General features: G+C 39.1%; 1 protein-coding gene across 1 annotated transcript in view; it reads left to right on the top strand.

Moving 5' to 3' along the window:
• Positions 1 to 19,405, top strand: part of ANKRD33B (ankyrin repeat domain 33B) — a 54,450-nt gene that overhangs the window by 21,356 nt on the left and 13,689 nt on the right. Inside the window, exon 2 of the mRNA XM_014260358.2 lies at positions 17,383 to 17,512. Within this exon, the coding sequence (XP_014115833.1) occupies positions 17,383 to 17,512 (130 nt within the window). The remainder of the gene's footprint in view (positions 1 to 17,382; positions 17,513 to 19,405) is intronic.

Raw genomic sequence — 19,405 nt, forward strand, 5'->3', positions numbered from 1 at the left:
GAGGATTTTGACTGTTGCTATGTGATAGCACATCTAGACAGATTATGTAAGGTGAATCCTATAGGGGAAATACTAATACTCTCATCTGAGACACATGTGCCCTTCTGCAGTGCAAGGGCAGCCGGTCCTTTTCCCTGTCTTTTTTTCACTGGGGAAGAAAGTTTACAACATTTTCCTGGTCCATTCAGGTCAATTTCAGGATCAATAAGTTTATTATTAGAAGATCAAGAGGGAGGGTTTTTATTAGCAGTGCTAGAGAAAAGGAAGCAATCAGGTTCAAGAGGTGGAGCACAGGATTGGTTGGAAAGAATATATGAGGGAGTTACATATCCACTAATGTCATTATGAAACTCATTGTCAAATGGCACTCTAATACGGAGACTGGGCTTCTAGTGCTCTTACAGGTTTAGATCAAGCAGTGAGGAAATAGGCTGGCACTCTTATGTGTTGTATTATTGAATCATAGAATCATACAACAGGTTAGGTTGGAAGGGAATTTAAAGCTTATCTAGTTCCACCTCATTATGCAGCACTGTGTGTAGCGTGTGATCAGTTCCCCTCTTTGAGTCACAAGAAGGGTGTACAGCTGCTCTTCTTGGTGAGAATAGGGCCTCTGCAAGGAAAAGACAATACCTGATGGGTATTTTACTTCATCAAGATGATTTTCTTCTGATGAAAAAAGAGCTTTTAGATTTAAGGGGGGTTTTTTTGTTTGTTTTTTGGGGTTTTTAGTTGGTTGGGATTTGAGGTTTGTTTTTTTCCCCCAGTTGCAGATTAGCCACTGACAGACAGATCTGTTCCTGGCTCTTTCATTACGAGGTTTGGGTCTGGTGCGATTTCACAACCAAAAGGCTCAGAAGAACAGTAGCAAAATGAATTTACAGAAGTTGGAGGAAAACTTGGAAAACTTCTTGGGAAGGTCTTTCCTGAAGTTTTCCTGAACAAAACTACAGTACCTTACTGCCACAAGAAGGTGTTTGCAAGCTCATTACTGGTCATTTCAGAGACTTTCACAGTGAAAATATTCTGGGGGCTTTAAAATGTTCTTTGCAGAAGAGACGGATTTAGATACACTGATAGATTCTGACGGCGTAAAAGGTTCATTCATCTTTTGCTCAGTGTCAAACTGAAATATATCTTTATGAAGATTTTGTGAGTCACAACTTTTAGAGAGGTCTCCTGGAAAAAAACTATGCATTCAAACACTCTATTAAGCTTCTTGCAACAGATCTCAAATGCAGCCTGCCTGCATCTGACAGAACATAACAAAAAGGAAAATGCATTTATTAAACACAGAGAGGAGTTGAATCATACACTTTAAAACCAAAGGGAGCTCTTTTTGACAGAGTCGTGTCAGTGCACAAAATGCATTTCACATGGCTTCTGAATGCTCTACAAAATGCTTTTTAAATTATACAAACTCTCCTTTTCATCTTAAGTGTGTACGAAGGTATATGTATATTTAAAAATAAGGAGAGAAGTTAACAATAGTTTGTCAGGCACAGGACTTGCAGTTCACATCTAAACTTGTTTCTGAATGTTCTCAGAGGTCTTATGTGCTGAAAGAGTGCACTGCATACAGGTCACACCAGGTTGGTTATGCTGTTAGATTATCCAGTTTGACTATCATTTTGTTTACCTTTTAGGAGGTTTGTCTTTCTGAAAATAGAATAAACAAAATGCTTCAGTGATAGAATTCATGGGAAGACTACAATTTCAGCACTGGATTTTGAAGTAATGTAGCAATTGAGAGACTCTCCAAAATGTTTTACATATACTTATATCCATAAACATTATAGTTGGAGCTTTATTACACTCTTTCTTCCAGTGATGCCCAAACCCACTGCAGCTTTGTGCAGCAAATAGCCTAAGCAGCAGGTGATCCGAGCCTCAGGTGTCCTCAGGAGTCAGCACTTTTCTGCTTTGAATCTATCGATAGCTGGAAGCAGCTGTTCCAAGCAAAGGACAATAACATACTGTTCATTTAAGCACCCAGAAATACAGTATCCGTTTTCACAGAATAGTTTCTAGCCATTTGGAAGCCTTTGTGAACATTGCATATCAAGCCAGTGAAAGAAAAATAAATGAAATTAAAATCCACTCACCATTTGCTATAGCAGGACTCTGATGCTGGTGGGAATCTGTCACATTGCCTCCCCAGTCCTCTGCAGTTAATGGTTTGGGTTCCTGATGTTCAAAGCACCTTGAAATAAAGACACGGGATTTGTGGTAGAAATGCTCCAGGGTTTATGTCAGGATCTCCTCATTAAAGTTCAGTACACAGAATCACAGAATGGTTTGGGTTTGAAAAAGCCTTAAAGATTATCTGGTTCCAACCCCTCTGTGATGGGCAGGGACACCTTTCACAAGACCAGGTTGATCAGGGCCCATCCAATCTAGCCTCGAACACTGCCAGGGATAGGGCATTCACAGCTTCCTCCAGTGCCCTGCTACCCTCACAGTACATTATTTACATTCTTTTCTGAAGCCAGACCTCTTGCTTTTTTTGAAAGCAGAATGTCCTGTGTTTACTACTGATGCCTAAACAAAGAGGACTGTATAAATTTGGCTGCTATGGATCATGTGTTAGTACGACCACCACTATAAAATCTTAGAACTAACTTTTGACAGTACTAATGCTGATTACTTATGTGCAGTACAAACAGGTAAGCTAGGATTAGTAAAGGCTGCATCAGGGATCATCATTATTTATTAGTTGTACCCAGCATGACAGTCTAAATAATATGAAAATATGAAATTTAATCTGATAAAATTTGTGTTACTTTCCCTACCATTTTCCCACACTACTTTCTGTTCTTTGCATCCAGGGACCTCAAAAACAGAACACAGAGCCCTTTCTCAAAAAGGGAAATCTGGGGTGTTTTGCCATGTTGTTAGATCCTGATACAACTTCCTTTTATCTTATGTCTAATGGTGGTAAGCTCAACTAGATGACCTGTCAGTTCATTTGAAGGATACATTATTTGTATTAAGCAGTGTTTCCCTAAAGTTTCCTTACTTAGTCCTTCTCTAAAATTAAGCTTTGTTTAGTTCTACTGTGACCAGAGATCTTGCATACATTCCAAAGCTTTATTTTGGACTGATTGCGTACATCAAATATCACTCTGTGGGAAAATGATCCCAGTTTCCTCTCTTTCCATATAAACTTCTTGATTCTATATATTGCTTTGTTGCACTTCAGTCAGCTGTGACTAGCAAAGGAACTTCTTCCTGTTGAAACTTCAGACTGATGAGTAGATTCCTAGATTTACCAGCTGTCACTGAAAAATAATATAGTATTTTAACAAAATTGATATTGAGTATGAATGTGTATGTCTGCTAACATCTTGAGCAGGATTTTTTTTAAAAATATGTGTCAATGGAATCACATTAAATTTCCTAAATGAAGCATCTCAAGTCATAGTTAAAACATGCCCAAGCTAGTTGTGGCTGCTACTGGCTCTTGCTCACATGTTCAGTTCCAGCTGAAGTTCAGAGAGGAAAGAGCAGTAAAAGGCTTTTCATGTGGTAACATAGATCCAATTGCTGCTGTTTCAAGAAGTGTAATCAAGTGTCAGCATAAGTCGGAGGAAAACAGCTGAGATTGCAGTCCAGGCCTCTTGCCACTCAGCACAGCATCCCTTAACTCACATTTTTTCTGCTGGGTTGTTCCCACTGTTGGATGTAACAAGTGTCCTCGCTTTTGGCTTTTGGCCTATTTCTGCTACAGAAATGATTGTCAAGAGGATGCAATACAGCCAGGAACAAAGCAGCCCTTTTCTCTGGTGATAGGGAGAGGAGGTGCTGGCCACCACCGGCTGCTGGTCAGGCTGTACAAAAATGTCTTCTGTGCTTCATCAGCCCTCCAGGCCTTTGGATACCTTGTGATTTGCAGTGAGAGGTGGCAGCAGATGGAGCAGATAAAGAAGTGTGAGAGAGAAGTTGCCTTCCACAGCTCCTGGAGCATCCCTGGGGTGCAGGATGAGGTGCAGAGCTCCTGAGAATTTGGGTGTTGTCTTACTCTGTCTCATGAGAAGATGAGAACTCACAGCAGGAGTGAGGAGAGAAAAAGGATCTCTATTTTTGGTGTAATGCTCCAGGTTCTCCTCCCATCAGGCTTCCCAGAGGCTGAAGATCACTTCTTCAGCTGTCCTCTCCCCCAGACTTTGGTCAAGAAAGCTGTGCCTAAAAGGCAGCTAGATGGCTGGTGTTGGGATATATGGGACAGTGCAGGAGCTGGGCATATGTTCCAGTCTCCTGTGCAACAGTGCACAACCCTTAACTCCCCATCAGCTCATGGGATTTAGATTTCCTACTGAATTATCTGCTTTTATTATGTATATCCCACCCACTGGAATATCTCTGACTATACAGCATGTATTTATTTGCCTTGTATGTCCCTTATGGCTCTTAGCATTTACTTCCAAGGTTTCTGCCAGCTGCTTATATCACCAGTGGTACTGAAACCAATTCAGATGACGTACATGTTAGTAAATAAGGAAAATCCCACTATCTCTATTACCTTTTCCTGTTGTCTGCTTTATTACACAAGTGGCACAGGGTCTCTTTGTTGTGTAATGGAAGCTTTTGCAGGCGTAGTAAAGCAAACTTTCCTGGGACTATTTTTAGAGGTGATCATGGGGATTTGGATTAGAATAGATTAAGTAAGGATTTCTGCAGAGATGATACATATACCTTTACTTAAAGACATGTGACCTGACTGATTGAAGAAGTGCTTATGAAATAAGTGAAGCTGAACATATCACAAAAATTGGAGTGGAAAAATGATGGGTCATCATCTGTGTGTCCACAGACTGGACTGTGTTTTTATGTAGTATACTGGGAAATGGATCTGCAAATGCTCATAACGCTGCAAAACAAAGGTGGCGATTTTGTGCCTTTCAGTATTGAGGCACTGTCAGGGGCACTGCCATTTGAGTTTGATTTTGGGTACAGGATTGGGTTTTGGGCTACTCTCTTCCTCTGCAGAGCAGGTAGAGTTTGCACACTGAAGTTCCATCCCTGCTTAAATATTCTTTTGTACTTCTCTGATCACTTTCACTGGCAAAATTAGCCTCTCCTGCTTTACCTCCTCCAGGCACATGGGGTTTTGATCAAGCAACAGTTGGACAAAATTTATTTAAATTTGTAGGGGGTTTTTTTGTCACTTTCCTAATACAAATGTGCATGTGACTAAGATGTTGCAGCCCTTTCTTTAAAAAGTCAGCCTAAATTATTTTCTGCAGATAATATTAGGGTTTATGTGCTTGATGGATTTCTGTAGCACATAAACACCATTTCTTGCTGGGCTGATGACCTGAATAATTACCTCATCTCTGTTGCTGTTTAAATAATCAATTTAAACCAAATATAAGACAAGCTCAAGGCACTTTTGAAAGTTTCTCAGATTGCCATTTTCATACTGGAAAGTTTTGTGCATGATACAAAAATTAGTATATAGTAGATCATGGTGCTCAGTGCTACAGTTTGCTCTTTTTTAATACAATATAAATTTAGAATCTCTGTTAGAGTGAAGTTTCCCACAGTTGCAGAGCTTTTAGTGGAAACCAGAATTATCATAATTACCCTCAAATGATTTTGGGAGATTTTCTTTGGAATACTTGACCTGATTTTAATTTTTGTTTTTTTGCTTTATCCAAGAATTATGATTTTATATATATAATTATGTTATAGTATGAGTTTTGTATAAGACACAAATATTAAACATATGAATTATTATCTTAATGAATCAACAAGATAATGCTTCAACACTAGTTTTTATTCCTTTATTTTTTTAATTATTTCATTTCTACTACTTTTGATTTTTTTTATAACATTTTTAACTTAGACTTAATTTTCATTGTTGTTCTTTCATATGACTATGGATTATGATGAACCATTATCTCATTTAATTCAACTACATGTGGTTTTAATCACTGCTAGTAAACCAGCCTTGCAGAATTGTCATTAGTACTTATAGATGCATGCAAAAGAAACTGGACAGTTGATTACCACAATGTTTGTGGAGAACAGTAGGTAATACAAATTTAGCCTTTTGCAGACTCATTTTTGTCTGGGGTAATTGGCAAAAAACTATAATAAGCTGTTTTCATTCTCAGCCTCTTGGTGGAAAATAAGCTGGCTGAAGAGAACTTTTAAAAAGCTAAATTAATTGCATACTGTATGTGATTTGCTTATTATTCAGCTTGAGTTCAGTATTGATCTTTGAGTATTTCATGTTCTCTCTACTATTTGTAATGATCTAGCATACAAATAGCCTTACATCAGTAATTTTGTCATAATATCTGATTTATAAAATTGTCTCCTGCAATATCCGTGACTTCACTTAATCAGATGTTATTATGTCATTAGCCAACACAGCTGAGCAAAACACAGTTTCTTTTCGTAGTGGCAGCACTATTCCAGTCTTGCATGAATTCAAAGGCACATGAAGACTTATAATTTTAAACAGAATCAGAAGATTCTGTTTGAGGAAGGTCTTGCAACCTTTGATTAACTTCAGGTAGTCCCATGCCTGTTATGTTGATTTGTGGAGTGTGAGAAGAAAATAAGAAAAGTAGTTATATTTTATTTAGAATATATGGAAAACAAGTAGATTATCTGAGACTGTTTTGTCATTTATTCTAAATATTGTTAATTTTGCAGCTACTTCAAAACAAAGGGGGATCTTTCAAAACTGTGCTTGTTACAGAAAAATTCAGATATATCATCTACTACAAAAAAAACCAAAAAACAACTGTGGGAAAGCTCTGTGAAATGCCAAATATTCCTCAGAGGAAAGATAGAGCCCCCAACACCTGGAAGTATTGTGGCTTGGAAAAAAACCCATTACTGTGTTGACTTTCAACCTCCCCTTCTATGGAAAAACAACAGTAAATGTTAATGTAGTTGGTATGATGGATGACCCTCTCTTTCTTGTTTGTCACACAGAGACAGTGTGCACTGTTTGAAGAATGAAATAGGATCTGTTGCAAACTTTGTTTCATATTTTACATCTCTTATGCAGAGAGGATCTGTTTCATTGGTCTGGGAGAAAAATGGGGAGCAACCCTGGCCACTGACTGTGTGACAGCAAGTCAGATAACAGAGTATCCTTGAAAAGCAGGGATAATGTGTTAGCACGCTGCAAAGTATGTACAGTTACACTGTCTAATACTTGATGTTTATTACTATATATTAATGGGAATAGTTTGAGTTTTATTATTATTTAAAATAAATGGTGTTTGAGGACATATGGAAGGGAAGAGAGGAGAAAGGATACTGTCGAAGGAGAAAAGTCCTTTTAGGCAGAGGACATACTTTTAAGAATTATCAATCTTCCTTTCTCCTAAAGCCTTCACAAGTAGTGAATACTTCTTAAAATTGATTTTATTGACAAAAATCAATGTAAGATTAAATTTTAAAAAATGTGGGTTTTTTTTCATGTACACTGACCATTTCATAATTGCCCTGTGGCCTTTCATATGATGAGCAGAATAATGGATGCCTTTGGTAGAATATTAATGTTATCTCTCTTTTTAGGGTAACCAGATTGTTCAGGTTCAGTATTTTCTAACTAAAATTCATTTATTTTTAGATTTTGTAAAGACATTTCACACCTGTATTTTCCTGCAGACTGCTGTGATACAGGCTACTGCTTTACTGATTGCTTCTAAAGGCAATTTGCTGGAGGCAGTTTTGTATCACTTATTAATTGAGACTGTTGAAGGAGTTTTTAATATATGATAGTATTTATTGGCATATGAACTTAAAGATTCCAGACTAATAAGTCACTTTGATATTGACTGATTGCACATACTGGCTGATCTGTTTGTACTAGCTTTCAGCAAGCAGATTTTAGACAGGGTCAGAAATGGATGCAAAGAAAAAATAAAAAAGGAAATAAAAAGATCAGCCTCATAACACAAATTATCATTGTATCATTGCATGAGGATTTGGTAAATAACCGTCAAATCCAGAAGTTTATTACAACTTTCATAGTAAAGCTGCAACCTCCTGCACCCCATTTCAGTATCTGACACATTTGGAAGAGTTACACAAGGGAAAGCAGCCCCTCAGCAAGCAGTCTGTCTCATCCACCTCCCCACAGACCTTCAATGAGTGAAAAAAACCACATCAGCTTTACAGAAGGGACAGGTTTTTATGTCCTCATGCCATTGCATGTTTTGCATCTCATCCAGGGACTGCTGGGTGTACACTCCACCGAATACTGGGTTCTCACACTCTTATCTGGCCCACTTCAGATTTGTAAAACCATTCTTCAAGGATGATTTTCCTTGCTATTGCATCGTGTAATCCCTCAGAAAGTTTCTGCTCTCTGTTGCCTTTCTTTATCCTTAAGAAAGCAGTCTTTGATAGCAACTTTGGAAAATAAACTTCATAAAACGTTGGCACCTAAAGTAATCCTTCTGGTTTTTTAACTCAGGACAGTGAGTGAGTTTGATTGATTTGAAGATAATTTGTGTCTTGTATCTGCTGAAATCAGAATGCCAGTGTTAGATGCATTAGTTCCTATCTGATGGAGGTACATGCTAAAGTAGGACAAAATCCCTCAATACTGTAATGCAAAAACCTCTTGCAAAAAACCAAAAAACCAAAAAATCCAAACTAGTGTTTGCTATTGTTTTTTTAACATTATTTTACAATATTTTTACAATATTTTAGCTTTTTTTACAAAAAGAGCAAGAAAAAGAACTTATTTTAAGCATCTGGTAACACTGTTTTTAGAACACAAAAATGTTCTGTGAAAGTATATTGTGAAAATATCTGTGGAGGAAGGTCATTCCTCCAAAAGGCTTCCTCCTTGGAGATCTGCCCCCTAAGATAAGTCAAAACTACTTAATCATGGTGACTAAGCTGTGGACCCCTTCCTGCTTCAGAACCCCATGTTATCTCCTTGTAAACTATTGGTCATTTTACCCTGGTCTTAAACCCAATGGTCCTTTTCCCAATTCTCCCCCTCCCTATGAAAACCCCAGCTTTTTCCCAGTTTAGAGGAAGTTTGTCACTGGCCCCCTGTGCTAAAGACTGCCAATAAAGGACTCCACGGAATGCTACACGGCCTCCTGTCTCTTGTCTATGTGTTGGCTAGGGTAACCCATGAGCGGAGCTGGTCTGATCTGAGGTTATTACAGAGCTGAAATCACTTCTAAAAGAGCTGATCACTTGAAGCCTCAGGTGGAGCTCATAAGGGTTAACCCTGGCTGGAAAGTGTCCAAGACCCCTGGACAGCTGTTCTTCGAGAGACCCCTATCTGGGATAGTCGGTAGCATCTGGGGGTTGGACATACTCTTGGAGCCAGCCACCAACAAATATCCTCCAGATACTGAGTGGAGCCTGTTTGGTTTTTGTCCATTAGAGATGATAGCTACTTTTAGTTATTCTTACAGCCTTTTGGAAATTATCTTCAAAAATGCCAATTTTTTCCAGTGAACAATAGAATATTAATTCTTATTTTCAAAAGCTTTTGATCTCCAAACAATTGTAAATTTAATTTTCTGCTATCATAAGTAACGGACATTTTACGGAATGACTGCATGGTGTTTTAAATTGTGACAGCTTCAGCTGGCTGTAAGCTGCACAAATAATTTGGCCTAACAGACAATTCAACCAGCCTAGCTCGTTAGGGAATAGAAGTTAACAAGTCCCTGGGTATGGTAATATTAGGTCGAACTCAAACTCAAACAGGGGACCCTGGCCAATCCCCTTGAATCATGAATGCATCCAGATCATTGGCCAGTGAGCTGAGCAGAGCTAAGATCCCTAACCAATCACATATGTAATTGCAGAAAATTTGAAGCCCCTATAAAAGGAGGCACCGAGCAATAAAATTTGTCTGTTACTGCATGAACTCGGAGTGTTGTTGTCATGTGCTTGTCTCCAACATGAGTGACAACTGATGACCCCAACATGATAGAAAAAGCTGCTGCTGTATTGTGGGGATACAGAGGGTAGTGCAATTTGCTGCTGGCAGTCTGTAGGGTTGCAGAGAGCAGCAGGGAAAGTGGAAGGCAGCAGAATTGTTGCGGAGTCTCAGCAGAACATTGGCTATTGCGGGCATCAGAGAGTGCTGCGAGGAGCAGCGGGGAAAGCAGCATGGGTCCGGACCCTTTTAGAGATGCCACTGGGAGAAATGGCAGCATGGGCTTCAGTGCCAGAGGAACCTACCCTCCAGCTATGGACTTTTATTTTAAAGAAAAGAGGGATAAAACACAATAAACTGGCTTTATGAGCCTCAAAAATATGGTGCAAGAGCCATGGACTGGAAGTGTCTGAAGGGGCTGTCCTGGACTTAAAAACGTGGGAGCAGGCTGGCAGATATATACTTGCAGCAGCTACAATTGCTGATGAGACTGCCATCAATGTTTTCAAGCCTGGAGGCTCATCCTGGACTTGCTAAGGCAGTTGAAGAATGAGCAGGGTAAGAGGATGGTGGAGGGGATGCCGTGGCCACTGCCCACCAAATTGTGTGGTGGAAACAGAGAACTGGATGAAGCAGTGGGCAGTATGGATGCCATGCTGGGTGTACAGGGGAGGAGGATAGGTGGAGCAGCCATATTGTCCCATGAAACCACACAGAGCCGTGAAGCCCTCCAGGCAAGGACGACCTGTCTGCAGAACACCCTGATGCTGCCCAGAGCTGAGGCGCCACCCTAAATGGGGACAACCTGTCTGCGGAATGCTCTGCTTCTGCATGGAACTGTGGAGCTGGCCTGAGCCAGCACATATTGCTGGTGGAGTGTGCCACAGCCAAACCAAGCCGCTGTGATGCTGTTTCAAGCAGTGGAGATGCCTTTCGCTGCTGCGCTATATTGAACAAGCATCCTCCAGCTCCCCTGTGCCCTGCTTTGCCAGCTGAGACCCTTGAAAGGGTTGGCCACTGTGAGGTGCCTGACTGCTGCAAAGCGGTCACTGAGCTGAGCTGTGCCGCGGTGGGCCCTGGGTGCCATAGGCGGGCGCTCTGCAGCTGCACCTGACTGTGCTGGCTCTGCCACTGCACCACAGGGGTGCCTGGCTCCCGCAAAAATGGAGAGATCTGCAGCTGTCCCAACTGCACCTACGCTGCCATTTGAACAGTGCATGTTGGAGCTACACACACCCCTTGCCACCATGGGAGTGCTCAGACCACCTCCTCCCGGAGCTGATTGTCCCAGCTGTGAGACTGTGCCTTCAACCCAGCCTCCAGTGAGCATGCCCAGCCATCGCTACAACTTGTGGGTAGACCCTGGCAACACATCATCAAGGCTACTGGGAGAACAGCTAGATGTCATACCCAGAAGCAACCGTAGATTGGGGAGTCCTAAAATAACTGCTGCTGCTGCTGTAAGCATGCCACCACTACTGGAGATGGAGCTGCCCCTGGGATATACACCAGTAAGGGAGTTGACGTATACTGGAGAAGACACCTTCGCCACTATCAAGTCAGTGCAATGCTGCAGTTTTCCATTTGACCCTGGTGGACCCAGTCATGCCAAAAGCCGTCACCTTGGGGAGCCCTGAAAAGCTGCCATGCAGGGACCGAGGGAGCCCAGTGGGCAAGAGACAACGACCTCCCGCCTTTTGCAACACAGCTTGGTGACTGTGGGGCTGTGCCGCTGCCACCTGGGAGAGAGGTGTCAAAATCGGGGACGAGCCCATGCTGCTCCCACTTCATCTGGAATTCCCATTTGCTGCCCACCATGGCCACAGCTTCTGTCCCGGGCAGGGCTGTGGCTCTGGGCCCCTGCGACTTGGGGGACTCTCTCATGGCCACAGCTGCAGTGCCTATTTCTGCTTCTTGCAGCAGCCAAAAGGGGCAGCAACACAGACAAACTGAAAGCTGCTTTAATAAGGTTTTCAGATGTTGGACATGACAGGTTATCATAAAAGCAAGTACTCATTCTAATATTAATTTCTGTGTATACCTTCACAGCTTCACTCCTCAGGTTATGATTTGCAATGCTAAGTCCTTTCCTCTTCAAATGTGCATTTAATTTTGGTATGATACTACGTAATATTTGGATTATAGTTTAACTTAATAATTCTCTTCCATATAGAACTCACAGTAATTTTCCAGGTTCTTTTACCTTCTCAGAAGAAAAAAGAAGTACTAAGGTATTTATTCTCCTATTCCAAAAATCTTACAGTTTCAGTTTTGGGATTTCTAAATCTAAAACTAGGTTTTGTTCCTCGTCATTTAAAATTGTGGAAACATATTCAAGGATGGGAGCTGCTGACTATTTTTGGTTTATCTGACAATTAACAAACCTATAGCAAACCAGCCAGGCTTGCAATATAAAACTTAAAAGGTTATTGAGACAACACTACCAAAAGGAAACCTATTAAATAAGCTTGTAAAAGGAAAGCCTTACATACATACACTCAAACAGTATTCATAATACTTACCTAGACTTCACCTCCTTATATCTAACTGAGCATACTTTGTAATAACTCTGGATAATGGCAACATGACATTTAGTTTTGTCACTGTCAATTTGATGATTTATCATAAATCCTTCAAAAGAAAAAATTAACTATGCAGAGTAAAACCCAATGCATAGACTTCTACATCCTTGTGCTATGCCATATTTCCCTTGCAATTAATGTCAGCCTGCAAGGATAGCATTGTATGGAGTCCCAAAACTATAAATTGTAGAAAACAAGCAGATTATGTGGAGGTGTGAAAACCTAGAATGAAAGTTTGAAATAAGTCCAAAATAGAAAAGACTGTTTGGTTTTTGAATTCAAGGTTGGAGCTTTTCTATTAAAACCTTTTCTATTATATTTATGCAATTTGTTTATTTGTTGTCCCTGAAAGTCTTACGAAATTCTTAGTATCACAAAGTTATGAATCAGAATGCAAGATGATTACACAGGAAAAACAAAATTGTTAGATTTTACTTTCTATCTGCATAACACAAATATTCAGCACAGAGGACTAAAATTCATTAAGAGTTTAAAATTAGATCAAATAGAATTTATTATAATCTTGCCATCTCTAGATTGCAGTGTCTGGAGTTTTAATAAAGAAGACACTAGTATCTTGCTTTGAAGGAGATTTTCTTGGTAAGAAATAAAGGTGATACATTTAATATTTTAATACGTCAATTCGAACCGTATTACGAGTATTTCCCAGTTAAAGACTTGCTGTAAACAGCTGTCTTGTGTTGCAGAGGTACAGCTCTTTATTATAAACCTACCATAAGTGACCTAACCAATTGCCCAGTAAAAAGAGGTGGTTTGTGACAGCCTCCTGTTATCTTCCTTAGACAAAAAGACAGCTTCACTGAGACATGGACTTCCTTAATATTTGTGACATTTTAGAATTCAAAGACACTGTTTTTTTTAAGGTCCTGAAAAGAACATCCTAAGTTCATGAAAGCAAACATAGAGGTACTAATTTGGTTTAAAAGAGAAGGTGTTTGTGTAGCTGGATCATAGAGTGCATGTTTACATGTCTGGGGGGATTTATGTGTTTCCGCTAACCTTGTTTGAGACAATGAGCTCAATGTGACCTGTGTATCACTGGCACCATAGTTTAAGATCATACGCATTGATTTAAAAGAAGGTGCAAATGCTTTACTTGCAATCAAAGGAAAATGTATCTAAGCTTATTAGGACAAACAGGTAATTTTCTTTGACATGATTTGATTTTTCTAAAACTTGGTTTGTAAACCTGTAAATATGTTCTAAGAGTCTTGTTAAATTTACTTCAAAGGTATTTCAGACAGCAGTCTTAGCAGAAGTATTTTGCATTTCAGTAACATTTTTGCATTTCATTTCAACAATGCTTGTTGGTTTCTTTTCTGCATAACTCCTATGACTCCTTTCTTTAAATTATGATTTAATTTATACAAAAGAATATTATTCTTTTAGTCCATAACTATTACCCAATAATGACTTTTGCAAAATGAATACTTATGGAAGTGCTGATTTGACTGTCTTAAGTACTGTAGCATTTAAAAGGAAACAAAAACTGTTTCTACCAGATATTATTGTCCATATTTAGTTAAGCCAGCACTGTGTTTACCAACTCTGCAAATGACAAGGATTATGTTAAAATTAATAGAAATTCCTCTGACTTCTGGAGAACATGCAGTGTGTCATCTCTTACAGTTGATGACTCAGTACAATAGCTGTGCAAGTGAGTAACATGGTCTCCTCCAGCCTCAAGAAACAACTTAGTAGGTGTCCTTAGATAACAAAAATGATCCAATTTTAATGACTCTGGTCTCTGGTGCTGCAGACTGTCTGTGTTTGTGGAGACGGACAAACGAACCATTTTTGCACCATGCTTTCAGTGTTATAACTATACAAACAAATTCAACAAATGCAACTGAATGGTGTTGTTAACATTGTATCTATCCATCAAGTAAGTTAAGATCATGATCAAACAAAGAATCCTTTTCAAAACAATTTACTTATGACTTTACTCAAGGACCTCAAGAGTCAAATATTTTAGAGACATTACAAACACAAGGATGTGTCATTTTTGATTGTATACAAGGATGTAACCTGAAGAACCTAACTGTCACAGGGGATTTTTCCTTTGATAATTTTGAATTGGTTTGCTAAATGGTACTTACAAAAGTGGTTGTATACTTCACTAAATACAAGATGATTCCTACAGCTCTAGGGTGCGTTACACCATACTAGTATTCCCCACTCACCAACAGGACAAGCCATCATGGGGACTATGCATAGCACTTTAAAATGTATTCTTGTTAAACAAGAAAGGGGGGAATGTCTATTGAGAACCCACAGAGTGGAGTGGCTGAGGCTATCTATACCCTAAAGCATTTGACACTGTTAGAAAATTTCCAGAATCCAGTAATTTTGAATTGCTTTTCATCATAGAAATCTGGGCATCTTGAAGTGACAATTTATTTAAGAATTCTATATAATTAAAGATATGAGGACTTAATGATTTATCTATTTAAGGTCATGAATCTAGACTAGTTGTTTCCTCTGTTGGTTGGTTTTCCCATGGTTCTAAGGTTGAAATGTTTCTTGTTTGTAGAGTTAAGATATAAGATTGTAACTTCCAAGGAATGAGTCTGCTGAATTCCAGTTTGAGAACTTGTATTGTTGGTAATAGCATATGACAGCTCCTGGGTATGAATGTTACATCTTCAATGATATATGGGATACATCATTGGCTGGGAGAGGCTAGGCTTGTCAAGTTAGGGAGAATCATCTGTGCCATCACGCTGTCTTGTCGTACTTCCTGTCTGTGCAGAGGAGGACAAAGAACACTTCACATTTTTTAAACAGAACAGGGGGAACTGTAACAGCTTCAGCTGGCTGTAAGCTGCATAGATAAATTAGGCCTGACAGACGTCAACTTGATCAGCCTAGCTCATTAGAGAATAGAGGTAAACAAGTCCCTGAGTATGATAATGTTAGGTCAGATTCAAACTCAAACAGGGGGCCCTGGCCAATCCCCTTGAATCATGAATGCGTCCAGATCATTGGCCAGTGAGCTGAGCAGAGCTAAGATCCCTAACCAATCACATATGTAATTGCAGAAAATTTGAAGCCCCTATAAAAGGAGGCACCGAGCAATAAAATTTATCTGTTGCTGCATGAACTCGGAGTGTTGTTGTCATGTGCTTGTCTCCAACATCAGTGACATTAAATCTGCACATCTTTTGGAGTTATAAAGACCTATATCCTGATCATTGGGTGAAAAATTAATTTATTAAAGAATTTAAATAATGCTCAAGTCCCTACAAAATGGACACTGACACATGTTTCTTAAAAGCTAAAAAAAAGCTATTAATAGCTTAAAAGCTATTAAAAGCTATTACTTTACAGTAAAACTTGGATTAATCTGAACAGTCCCACCAGGAAAATACGTACGTTTAGTAAAAAACAAACAAACAAAATAAAACAAACCCCCAACTTTTGGCAGAATCCTCTGTGCAATTTCAATAAAAGGCTTTGTAGTATTACAGGTCCTTCACAAGGAAATGAAGATGCTTTTTATAAAGCAGCAGTAGGTGTTTCTTCATGCTGAGGGCAAGAGTGAATTAAGAACAAAAAACCACAGAGTAATTATTTTATTGAAAGGTATAGTTGAGAAATAACCTACATAGCCTGTGAACAGCCTAAAGAGTAAATATCACTCCTGTATCTCAATGAAGGTGTTTGCCACCTCAGCCAACAGAACTATCCAGAATGACAGTGAAAGAGGAACTGAATAAATAACTAGTTAAGATGACAATAAAGCAGAAGCCACAGTTGTCATCTGGTGAACATCTCCAAGTAAGGTCCATGAGGAAAAGAAATAAAGAGAATGTGTAGGCAAGAGAAAAATGATGGAGGAATCAGAAGTGGGACATTCTGTTTTCATTACCAGGTTCTCCTTGCAAGTCTTTCATGTGAGTGCATTTCAGGCAGGCAGGGTTACCAGGCAATTTGAAATTTGTGTCCCTGCCCTCATCTTTTCAGCAGTCAGATGCTCATGCGATGCTCAGGCACACTGAGTAATGTGCTGGCAGTGAGGAGGGAGTGCAGGGAACGCTGATTTATCTGTGCCTGACCTCCTCTACACCCATCAGCCCCAGCCAGATGAATGAGGGCTGCCCAAGTAATCCTGAAGACTGGAGATAATAGCTTTAATCCTAGTGGTCAAGAGAGCATCCAGGATTAAGCACTGTGGTTCCATTTAATTAATGACAAGTGTATTTTGCTGTATTTTAGGGAAGCTGTCAGTTTGCTGCTATGAAATGAAACACTATCTGGGTACCAAGCATAGTTACAAGGTTTATCTCCTGGCTTGGCTTCTTCCTAGAAATTTTACAGCCTCCAGGTGTCATAAAACACATTAAACAGGCCCTCTAAAAGCAATTTAATTTTATTTATGATTATAAAAAACAGAGACATAGTTCTAATGGGAAATTTGAATTATTTAAAGATAGCAAGAGGCAGTATGAACACAACTTCCTACCACTTCCCTTTCACAGAACAAGTAGTTGTTTTTTAGAGAATTAATATTCAGAGCAGGTCCAGTTCATTTTACCTGCTGGGTTCATTTTATTAGATAATAAAATCAGATTTATTCTCATTTGAGTGTATAGTATATAGCCATATAAGCATAAGCCATTTGGAAACAGTTACTTTGCATGTAGCATAATGTAATACCTACTCTCATAGGTATTTCAGAGGAATATCAAACATTACTTGCCAAAGGGTGGAGATAAAAAGAACAGTTTTGGATCTGAACATTGTGCCTGGAGCTGATCACTAGTTATGCTGGTACCTTTTCAGTTCTTTTTTCTGGGGGGGTAAAAAAAAAGAAAAATCTGTCTAGTAAGCTTCTTTAGTGATTTTTTTCTCAGTCTGTCAAACCTAACTCTCATTTTATATTTTACCTTACAGAATGGTCTTATCATTGCCTGTTACCAAGGTTATGTGGATATTGTAATAGCCTTAGCACAATGCCCTCACCTTGATGTGAACTGGCAGGACAACGAAGGGAACACAGCTCTAATTACAGCTGCACAGGCGGGTAAGGGTCTTTGTATCACCTCTTACATGCAGGGTCTTGGGAGGAGTGTGTGTTTAGGTTACATTTTTTTAGGATTTTTTTTCAAATCCCTGAAAGAAATTATTCTGTGTAAAATAATTCTGGCCAAGCCCACTCTCAATCAGGTTTGTTATGTTTTTCTTTGAACTAATTAATCTACAGTAGTATTTATCCAGTAGATTAGGGCAGCAAAAGCTATACATTTTTAGTAGATACCATTAATTATTTTAACTTAAAAATAAAGAAAAGCTCATCCCAAGTGTGCAGTATTATAGTGTTTTGTTCCTTTAAGCTGATTTTCCAATGTTTGCTCTGGCAGCAACAATTGAACACTGTGGTTGTGTAATATGCTGCATTAGTGCTTTTCTCCCATGCTTGCTGTACCTACCCCAGAGAGTCTCTAGTAATTGATGACTGTGGGAAACATATCATCATTAAGAAATACCTTAGCTGCTAAAACAGTTTTCATCCATATCATACTTAAAAAGCAAAAAAAACTCAGCAGGATTTAGTATTTGCCAATGATCCTTTTGTAACAGTTGATATCTACATCAACCATGTTAATTCTGATGAAGGCTGGAGTGAGAGCAGGTTTTAGCACAAGGTTTTCTTTTATCCCACCCAGCATGGTAATATTCAGTGAATGAGTGTAACAGATTACATAGATGTAAGAGAAACTCTCAGGAGAGCTCCTTATTTCCAGTGTTCAGTTAGAAAACAATCCTTTAATTATTTCTGTTAAAACTGTAGGGCTTTAATCTTTAAGGGAAGCCTTAGTTTTCTCAAACAAGTATTAATAAAGTGCTAAAGCATGTAAATCAGGAAAAAATTCTCCAAGGAAGGATGCCAACACTTTGTAATCTAAAAGCTGTTCCAGGGGCTGTCTAGCTCTGCATCCCCAGTTTCCTTTGCATCCTTCAAGCACACTCTGCAAAGGCAGTCAGTCACTTTACAAGGAAATGCATAGCTGGTCTTTATCATATCTGCTGGCTGGTGAAGAGTCTGTGATGTTTGTAGAGTTCATGGGACATAGTCCTTACCCCTGAGCACTGGCTGCCTGAGGGGAACAAATTTCCACCAGGGAATATCATTCAAGCCATTCTAAAGATTGGAGCAGTTTGGATTCCATGTCAATTTAGTGCCACTGGACATTTCCAGGTAGTTCCTAACCTTGCTTTGAGTTGCATCAAAAAGTGAACTCTGGGAAAGGTCCTGCAAGATGGGTCTTGAATACTGGAAGTAAAAACTGTGATCACATTCATAGCAATGTCATGAGTACAGTAGCTTTCCAAAGAAGGTGGAAAAGTCTCCAAAACACTAATCTACTTCTATTTATCTGCCTTAATGTAAATTTGAACTAAAAAAAAGGTTTAACACTGCCTCCTTCTTGACCTTTATAATTTACGATAATGAGCTCAGAATTAATCCAGTGGGCTGACATTGACTTGATTGTCGCTGCCAGTACTTGCTATTGATCCCAAAAGAAAATGGAAATTACTGTAATCAACAGAAGTTTATACAAAACCCCAACAACTTGGATGTTTTCCCCTGCCTGTGCTAATCCTGAGCTACAATGTTTACACCAGTTATTTAATTAATTACTACAAGATACTGCTGCAGTGTTAATAGAGATTACTGTGAGGCTAACATTGCAACCAGAGGAGTTACAGTGCAAGAGATGCTGCTTAATTATTGCTGGATGTTAAGTAGTAACACTGAGCAGTGTATTATAAAGACCTGAAAGAAAAGCTTATGCAAGCTTGCCTTTAGTGGAGAATTTATTTTTTGGGGGAGGTCTTAATTTTAGGCTGTGACAAGTAATCACATTTTTGCAAAATAAATTATTCTGAGATCACTTCAGATCTTTGGTTATTT

This window comes from Pseudopodoces humilis, chromosome 1 (genome assembly GCF_049639895.1).
Source record: "Pseudopodoces humilis isolate 2021_Gansu_Grassland_sample_001 chromosome 1, ASM4963989v1, whole genome shotgun sequence".
Lineage (NCBI taxonomy): Eukaryota > Metazoa > Chordata > Aves > Passeriformes > Paridae > Pseudopodoces > Pseudopodoces humilis.